Here is a 10341-nt window from a genome sequence, read left to right as displayed (position 1 = left end):
GATGTATAATAGTTTTGGGGCTCGTAACTCCACATTGAGCGGTTACGGAAAAAATTTGGTAAAACTATCAATATTAAGCTCTAAAAAACGAAATTCCGCCATGTTTATGGGGCAAAAGTGGAGTCCCCTTTTAGAAAAGACGACCGAATGGACACCTAGCTCGGGTCAATCGGGTCACGGATTAGTTTTCGACTCTATGAAAATTTTAGACTATGCACTTTGAACGTATTTGTTGGGCATAAACCAAGCATGCCACCGCCACGAAACTGTACATATTTCTTGCTTAGACCTTTAGTGGTAAACTTCTGGAGTCAGAAACTACACCGGTCGCTTCCCTGAAGATTTCATTTTTGACTTTTCACCACCGGTAGTGATGGCGAAAGTCCATAATGGACCGCGTCCGTCCATACAAAACTTTCGGTCCCAAAAGGTAAAATAGACTCTAAAAAACACTCTAGCGCGCTTGGAATTTTTTCGCCACTTGAACCCTAAAACGCTTGTTAGAGGCTAAATAATCATTTTCCACAATGCTGTCCCAGAGAATTTCACAACAAGCAACAAACCGGCTCTGATGAAGTCCCTGAGTGGATGAAAGGCGTTAGCCAAAGATAATTTATCTTGACACGTGGGTGTTTTGACGTCACGTCCAGTGTACGTGCTTTTGAGCTGATCCCAGGTTGATCCATGCTGGGTCAATACTATCTAGTCCTGTGCCGCAAACGGAATCATTATATGCACAGATCGATGAATTAAGGAGGTCGGTGCTGGGTCACCTTGCTGGGTGAGAAATACTGGGAATATATTTCCCTCATTTATCCCGTTCTGAAGCACGTAATAGGGACCTCACCGTTCACTCCGTGCCGGGAGTGGAGCTCCACCTTACACAGGTGGCTGAAATTGGACCATGCTGGTCGAATCCGGGGAATGAATAATTTCTCTCCTCTAAAGAAAATAGATTTCTTTCCAACAACTGGAGGTGTTGCTTGAGAGACTCTGTGTTTCTAATAACGACAAATGGACACAGGCTCATCATATTTTTATTGAGGACACCCATTTGGCCGAACATACAACCGATATATCGAAGGGGCCCCTCGATTGCAACAATACACAAAAAATAGATAAGTACATCTGGATTGGTAAACAAGTTCCATATTGATTGCTTAATGTAATTATATTGTACTGTGTATTCTTTCTTGGATTCGGATTTAGCAATTCATGATATGATTATATTCTTGGATGATCCTGTTATATGATACCTTTTAGTGATTTTTTTTTGTATGCCTTTGACTCTTGTCCTTTGACTATGCTATGAAGTTATATGGTTAATTGACTTGACTCAAACTTTAAATTAATTAATACATTTTTACTTTTTTACACAAAATCCTACCTAGAGTGTGCTGGTGTATGTCCAATATTTGTTTTCTTTTTTGTTTTTTCATACGGTTTATTATTATTTTCTTTTATGGCGTTCACCGCGCAGGATAAATAACTAAATAATTTTGTAGTTCAGGCCGTTACGGACGCGGTGATACCAATTATGTATAGTTTATTTGTTTATTTATATATTTTTATTAATAATAAAGGACTGATAAGGGAAAAAGGGGGATTTTTACTTTTATTACTTTTAAAACTTTTATTTTATTATTTTACACAACTTTTTTTACTTTTTTTTTTACTTTATTACTTTGTCCCACTAGGGGACTTGAGGGCTGGAGGCCCTGATCGCTATTCTATCTGACATTTATGTACACAGAAAGAGCAAAAAGCAGGACTCCAAATAAAAAAAGTACTACTTGAAAAAGCCGTCGTAGAGAGGGTGAAACGTTGGGGTGGTGTTTGGTGAATAAACCTCTCATTTGTGATTTGGAGCGCTGCATGATTGGGAGAAAAGGGTCGTTCCTCTAGAGCTTGCACCAACCGTGAGGTTGTTTCTGCTGCTGTGCTGCTTCATCTTGCGCTATTTGTTTTGTATCTGACATTTATCCTGTTGATATGTCATAAACGTCCTCCAGGGGAAAACCCCTTTAAGTCATTCATGTTTTTTGACGTGCCCATAGTCTTTGTATTGCTACACTTACTATTCCTACTTGTTTATATTTTAGGAAAATAGTTGCGTCAAGGACTTTGTGTTCTCCACTAAAACATGTCCTGTCACATATTTAACATCTTGTAGCATAAAAACCACGGCGGCAGCACCGGTCAGAGTGAGGTCAGTTTGTGCTGTGATGGGAGTGGACTAGTCCAGTCACCTGACTTAAGTCATCTGACCTCAAGCCACCGACGTGAGGTCAGGTGACTGGAATGTGCCGAGCCAGGAGTGGACCAATCCGGTCAACGGACTTCATGTCACTGACGTGAGGTCAGGTGATATGTCAGGTGACCGGACTGGTCCACACTCAGACCGGCAGGCACCGACCACACTCAGACTGCCGCCGCCGCCATACTTGGCTTCGTCCGCCCTCCTCCTGCTCCTAAATGTGAGTGAGTATGGCAGACAGAGGCAAGTAGCAAACGATGCGGCGGCGGTGCGGTCTAAATGAGATTGGGCCAGACCAAATGATCTTGCGGGCCTTATACGGCCCACGGGCCGGAGGTTCCCCACCCCTGAGTTAAATATAACTGTGAAGACGATGGGCTTCACTGGTAGATAGTTGAGGAAATAATAAAATCCTATTGTTCACATGTCCCTATGTCTTGTTTCCTTTTCTCTTTGATTGTAAGTATTTTTTCAGATATTCAGACAATAAATGTTGATCAGAAAGTGAGATTACACCTGACGTACCTGACTGGAAATCATAGTAAACACCAATACCATCTCCTGAGTGGACCAGGCATGTCATAACTATAGGTTATTGTATCTCATCCTAGGGAACAGGAAAAACTCCTTATCCCCCAAACTGCTCAGTAAATTCAGCTTCTTTCAGCAGTATTGACCCCACCAGACACCCTGGACCCTGGCTTTATACCATCTGCAACATGTGCCCAAGGAGGTGCGCGCCATGGCTCTAGGGTGTATTAGCGTTGTCCTAAGGCTATGTCCTGCACTTGGCTTAGATACACTGTCCTTTGCTATTTACCCATGCATGGTCGTAGGATTTTTTCTGTTTGGTATTGTTTTTCCTAGGACTAACCAGTCTCAGAGATGTATTATTGCACCTCAAAGAAGGATATCATCTAATCTGGTCTCAACAGTCTGAAAAATGAGAGACCTTTCACCATTCAAATCACATCCGCTGTTTTTCGTTTTTGGGTTTTAATTCAACTCCATTTCTTCTGTAATAAATAAATCCTACATGTATTAGAAGTAAACAGTCCTTGTTATTATGTAATGTTGTCAAAACGCTCCACCAAGGATGGGATTCAAACCTATGCGTGCAGAGCACAATGGATTAACAGTCCATCGCCTTAACCACTCGGCCACCTTGTCTTCATGGGGTAGCGTTTTGTCCATTTCCAGGTGTATTTTTTTATTTAAATCCTACCAGGTCCCTCAAGAGTGTGCTACCATGATATTAGTTTTGATATATTTAATTTTACATTTTGTACTTTTTATTTCTTTTTCATTTTTGGTGTTTTCGCATGCTCTTCCCCCTCCTGGATCCCGGTGACTGATCGAGGATCGATAAATGCATGACATGATATTGTATTGCATTTTATTTATTCTGCTGACATTGGGTCTACAAAAGTGCTGTGTTCTGGGCTACGTAAGCAGTGTCTGATTGGTCACCTGTACACGTAAACTAGTTCCCTATACTTACCCTGCTACACATTCTCTGAAGAAGTGACGTGGTGATTAAACACATCAGCGTGCGCAGCCCACGTCTTGACATTAAACGCCGGGATCCTGTTTCATCCACTGCACATTCCTAACATAGTGTATACGCCACACGTGATGCCAGGACACCTTGTTCTCACCCAGGAACGGATGCCACATGCTCCCACTGCTGGACTTGGATACAGCTTGGCTGGACGGCTCCTCAAGGCTCCACGATGTCCTGATGCACGTGGCCTACAACTGTTTGTTCTGGACCGTACACCTACATGGCAGATGAGTATTCCTTTTAACTACTTTTACTCTCCTAGCTAATATCAGTGACTGGTGTAGTGCCGCTAGTTGGGGAAATTCAGCTTAGTACTTAGGGCTTGTCCACATGTAGCAGAATTGCTGCATATTTTCCGTCCAGAATCACGGACGGAAAATACACAGCAGAATACAGTAGTGGCAAAGTGGGTGAGATTTAACAAATATGAGCAGAAATTGACCTGCGGTGCGGTTTTTTCGGAAATTTTCTGCAGCAATTCCGTTTCGCATGGACAAGCCCTTACTCGGCACATTAACTGTGGGTGGCTGTTTACATGGTCCTTACTGGTACCTCTATTGTTGGACAATCTTTATTTGGACCTGATTTTGCCAGCCAGGAACTTGTTCGCACGCCTCAATTCTGGGACTTAGTACATTTGCAGCAAGTCCTCTACTCATACATCGTGTCATATCTCCTGGGGGATATTTTTGACCTTGGCAGTGAAGTGCGTGTGGTGAGTCTCCTGTTATTTCATCCTGATGGACTTTGCTCAGGATTGTTTGTGAACACCTGGTTCTCAAGTCAGCCGTCTAAGTCCCAATTTATCAGCCGTCTAAGTCCCAATTTATCAGCTATCTAAGTCCCAATTTATCAGCCTGTATCCGTTCCAGTTTATCAGCCTGTCCCCGTTCTCATTTACCCTTTTTATCACTAATAGATGTTGTATATGAATCGCTATCTTTATATTTTCACATGCATTATTGATCATGCCTTATTTATGTACAATGTTATAGTCTTAGTGTCTATGTTATATACGACCTACTGATGTCTGCTGACCCCGGCCGGGTATGCAATGTTTCTGATGTGATGCAGGATTACCTATGTAGGATGCCATCCAGTCACATTTTAGTTATTCAAGAACATTTTATATTTGTCTACCCTCGAGCCAAGTGCCAAATTTTGCCCGGCCTGTTGTCATATTTACTGACACCTTTTTCTACATTTTTAATTTTAATTCCAATTAAATTTCTTCTGTAAAAAAATCCATTATACATGTAATAAAAGTGCACAATTATTGTCATTATGTAAGGTTGTCATAATGTCCGGCCAAGAGCAGGTTACAAACACACAGACGCAGAGAGCAACAGATTATAGTCCATCACCTCAACTACTCGGCCCCTCGTCTTCGTAGTCCATCACCTCAACCACTCGGCCCCTCGTCTTCATAGTCTATCACCTCAACCACTCGGCCGCCTCGTCTTCATAGCCTTGAGTGACTTTCATTTCTAAGTGTTTTATAACCTGGTCCCTCAAACCTGTTCTGCCATTATATAAGTTGTGTCAGTAACTTATCTCCTGTCTTACTTCTCCCTTTTTGAAAATCAAATACAATTTTTTTGTAATAAAATTAATTTAATAGCATAAAAAAAACTGCACCTGTGTATACAAGGGTCAAACACCAAACCATATACACAAAAATAGGATTTTTTTGTAGGATTAGCCCCATTTAAAAAAAATTTGTTTAGCATTAATTGATGTTTTATATAAGTTCTTAGAGTTCTGTTCCCCTAAACTGCTCAGTAAATTCATCTTTTATCAGCAGTATTGGCCTCACTAGACACCCAGGACCCTGTCTACTCAACCTGTGTTACGCAGATGGAGCCGTCTTTACCTTTACTTTTATCACATTAAATACACAATGGCTAGATCTCTTATCTTGACTTTTTCAATGACTTTACAGTGGCTTTTGTTGTGTGATATCACACTGCAGCAAGTTATCAGAGTCAAGATAAAGATGGCTACATCTGTACGTGTACCCAAGGAGGTACATGCCATGTCTCTAGGGGGTGCTTACATTGTCCTAAGGCTATGCTTTTAATATTTAGCGCAGTGTACGGTCACATCCTCGGGGGCACTTTTATGTGATTTATTTGGGATAGGGAGTACTTGGCTTATAAACACTGCCCTTGGCCATCTGCCCTTGGATGGTTGTTTTAAATTTTTTTTGTTGATTGGTATTGTCTTTCCCAAGATAAACCAGTCACAGAGCCGTCTGGTCACAACTCCCCATCACCTTTAATTGTAGTCAGGGCATCTCAAGACCGGATATCCTCAAGTCTTCATCTCCACAGCCTGAAAAATGAGAGATCCTTCATCTTCCACATCATTATTCCACCAAATCATTCATTTTTAACAAAAAAAATTCTGTAGCTTTCCAATCATACAAATTGTCATGGGGTTCGTTAGTTTTATACACGGTCAACAGAACCAGTGATGACAGGACAACTCCAACAGGATTTATTGTATCCAATTCTGACCGACCAGGTCCCCTTCCATGCAGGGACAGCACACAGTCCCAAAAGTCAGGTAATCACAGGAAACTCCTCAGAGTGCCGGCCTCAGCTTCAGCTCTCAGTAAAGTCTACATCCAGGAGATCTCCCATCCTCCCCAGGACAAGCCCTTATATACCCCTCAGGGGGAGGAACACCTTGGCAGTTTCTAGTCACCATGATTTGTTATAATGACTTTAGTTTGTATTTCTACTGTCTGTATGTGAGTTGTGTCTTTTGTACTATTATGTGTATTGCTCGTCTATTGTCTGTCACAGCCAGGATGAGAACACAGTGGGGGGAGATAATTGGATCTGCTTGGTTTGCTGGTCTGCACACTAGCTGAGTGATGGTGGTGCCTCCTGATGATCCCCTGTGGAGACTGGACAATGAGGACACTTTATGTCTGATTACAGAATCATTCCTCACTGCTGAGGGCTTACAATAAGCCACCCATAATGCACCATCTCACAAACAAAAACATTTTTTGGCATTAAAGGAAAGGTGTCATGATTTTCTTTTAATTATTATTAGTTTGTGTTTTTAGTTATTTATATATTATATTCATATTATATTATATTCAATATATTTATTTTTTCCCATAAAATGTATTTTTTTATTAACCCTTTTTTTTTACATGTGCTACCATTTTTTAATTTCATCTGTGTCTCTTCATGACACATACACATGTGCTATACGGCAGCTACAGGGCATAGGAGAGTAGGGATGGGAGATGATCCTATCTCCTATGCTTCTGCCGTTGTAACTCTGAACAGTGCATGCTCTGTGGCATGTGCAGTTAACAGCGACCCAGCATAGAAGCTGGTTTGTAGGAGGAAAGATGGCGCCATTTTGTTGAAGTCCGGCAGCAGGTACGGTGTGTGTGAGTGTGTACGTGCGTAAGGGGGAGTGTGTGTGGAGGCAGTGTGTTTTGCATGTTTTGGGGGGATTGTGTGTGGGTGGTTTGTGTGTGGTGTGGGTGCATGTTTGGGGGGTTGTGTGACTTGTAGATACTGCCACACACAGTGCCCCCATGTAGATACTGACAAAGGCAGTGCACTTTGCAGATATTACCACATACAGTGTCCCCTGTAGGTAGCGCGACACACTGTGCATGACATGGTTATTGCCGTGCAGTGCCTCCTGTAGATAGTGCAATACAGTAACGCATGTACGTAGTTACATAGTTGATAAGGTTGAAAAAAGTCACAGGTCCATCAAGTCAATCTATAATCCTATCGTGTTGATCCAGAGGAAGGCCAAACCCACATTCGGTTGATGCCAATTGCCTCATTAAGGGAAAATTCTTCCCTGACTGCAAATATGGAAATCAGAATAAATCCCTGGATCCATGTCCCATGTCCAGAATCTGGTACTCATAACCTGTAATATTATATTTTGAAAGAAAGACATCAAGGCCCCTCCTGAACTTGTTCAAAGAATCAACCATCACAACATCATGTGGCAGAGAGTTCCACAGTCTCACTACTCTTACAGTAAAGAATCCCGATCTGTGATGGTGGTGAACATTTTTCTCCTCTAGAAAATCTGTGGCTAAAGCATGTACTTTACTGCAGTCTTACAAAACGCAACATTTTTGTGCAAAAAAAAACAAAAACGCCACATATAAGTCCACCTGTCGACCTCATGCACACAAGTGTGTTAATTTTGGTTGCTTAGTTGTAAATGAGGCTACGTGAAACATCCACTTAAATCAGAATTCTGCCTTTTTTTCATCTCAGAATTGTAGTTATTATGTTTTTGACATGACCACAGGGCTTTTTCATTTATTTCCCCACATATTCATAATAGATGTGATTCTCCCAAAAAATCCACTAAGTCTTGTTTTGATTGTTTTGTTTTTTTTTCTCCTTTTTTTTTTAAACTCTTTTACATTTTCTTTTTCGTTTTTTTTTTAATGCTTTCTTTAAAGATACATTGAAGTGAATATGTTTGGGCGAAAGTCACTAATTAAGACAACTTCATTTTTTTTTTATATTCCCCAGTGAACTAGACAGGAGACGTAAGGGAAATGGTAAGAAATCTCCTAAGAGTTCCAGTACGCAGCCCCTCACCATCACTTTGTGTATATTAACAGGTAGACACTGTGTCGTTTATGTAATTAACGTCTGGCTCATGACTAAACATTATCGGGTTACTTACATTATTATCTGCATTATCTGAAGCTGATTTTTTTTATTTTCTTTTTTTTTTACATTTAAGAACATGGAAATATACAATGTAAGTGCACAATTCTTATTATTACTGCTGATTATTTTCATTCATTAAATTTTATTTCATAACCAAAAACAGAGAAACTATTTCACAGAGCAAAACTACAAAAAAATAATGTCACAAAAACCCCTCTTCTATTACTAGTACTACATCTACGGGCGATGTGATGTATGTGAAAATACTCTGAGCAAATATTCTACACAGAGATTTATCATTACAATTATAACTTTTCACAGGAAATTATAAGAAAATAGATGGGGTAGAACCGTTATAGCTCAGTGGGTATATTTTTAGTGGGAAAGCATAACATTGGCTTCATGTTTCTATGGACATTACAATATAATACACCGGAGGACCCCACAACACAGGACAATGTGGAGGTAAAACTGGTTCATTATCCCCCAAAATCTTGGCAGCAAATTTATTTGGTCTCCCACTGGGGGCGCTGTAATAAGTAGACCCCGGAGTATTTTAATATTAACATCTCAAAATGGAACGTATTTTAAATGTGAACTTTTTGTTTGCTATTCCCTTTTTTTTTGCAGGAAAACAATCTGACGGTGGTCACTACGTTTTTCCTCTTAGGTTTTCAAGGCAGACAATGTTTGAGAATTTTCCTGTTTTGTCTTCTACTGGTGGTTTACTGGGGAACATTATGTGGGAACCTCCTGATCATCACCCTGGTGTTCACCAGCAAGAACCTCCACACTCCAATGTACTTCTTCCTCACACAACTGTCCATCAGTGACATCTTGTTGACCATTGATATAATCCCCATTACACTTCACCTTCTCCTGAATAACGGGGGAGCCATCACTTTTACTGGTTGTATGATTCAGTTTTATTTTTTCAGCGCCTCTGAAGCATTTGAATGTCTTCTCCTCACAGTGATGTCCTATGACAGATATGTGGCCATCTGTAATCCCCTCCGTTACACCTCTATCATGACCAGTGGACATTGTGTGATGTTCTCCATTATCTGTTGGTCGCTGGGATTTTTCTCTACAATGATTGACACATTATCAACATCTAGGCTAACTTTTTGTGGATCAAATATCATTGACCATTTCTTCTGTGATCTCGTTCCCCTGTTACAGATGTCATGTTCTGATACCTTTATTGTTAGACTCGAAATTTTACTTTTAAGCACTCCTGTAGTTGTTCTCCCAGCCATACTTATATTAATATCTTATGCTAATATTATAATCACCATCTTAAGGATTCCATCCGTTACCGGTAGACGGAAAGCCTTTTCCACCTGTAGCTCCCACCTCACTGTGGTCTCCATATTTTACTGGAGTATATCCTGTGTCTATGTTCTTCCAACAAGTGGAGGATCATTGACCATCAGTAAGAGCTTATCACTGCTCTACACTGTGTTTACCCCTTTGATCAACCCTGTTATATATACATTAAGAAATAAAGACTTAAGGAAAGCCATACGTAAAAAATTGACAACTACATAATTTCTTAAAATTGCTATTTTATTTTTTTGGGGTTTCCAAATGCAAACAAAGGAAACTTTTAGTGGTTTTCACCAGCACTTTCTGATATGCGGTGTACCAACCTATCGGGAGAACAAGATTCAGTAGGTGAGTAAATATAGAGGTGGCTGCTCAAGTATGCTCCATGCACAGGCTTGGCGTCTTATCCATTTAATCTCCTGGATACAGACTTTGTTTCTTGCAGAACGGAGGACAGGATATCTCTCTTGTCCCGATAGGGGAGAATAGTAGGTTACATACATGATTTG

At 40.5% G+C, this 10341-nt stretch overlaps 1 protein-coding gene across 1 annotated transcript; it reads left to right on the top strand.

Moving 5' to 3' along the window:
* The first annotated feature begins 4356 nt into the window (after nt 1-4356).
* LOC142750740 (olfactory receptor 5G9-like) lies at nt 4357-10054 on the top strand. Its single transcript, XM_075859719.1, has 2 exons — nt 4357-4536; nt 9134-10054. Exons 1-2 carry the CDS (start codon nt 4357-4359, stop codon nt 10052-10054), a joined length of 1101 nt encoding a protein of 366 aa, XP_075715834.1.
* The last annotated feature ends 287 nt before the right edge of the window (nt 10055-10341 follow it).

Source organism: Rhinoderma darwinii, chromosome 3, assembly GCF_050947455.1.
Source record: "Rhinoderma darwinii isolate aRhiDar2 chromosome 3, aRhiDar2.hap1, whole genome shotgun sequence".
NCBI lineage: Eukaryota > Metazoa > Chordata > Amphibia > Anura > Rhinodermatidae > Rhinoderma > Rhinoderma darwinii.
The sequence above is the reverse complement of the archived record's forward strand: the minus strand, read 5'-3'. Positions and strand labels throughout refer to the sequence as shown.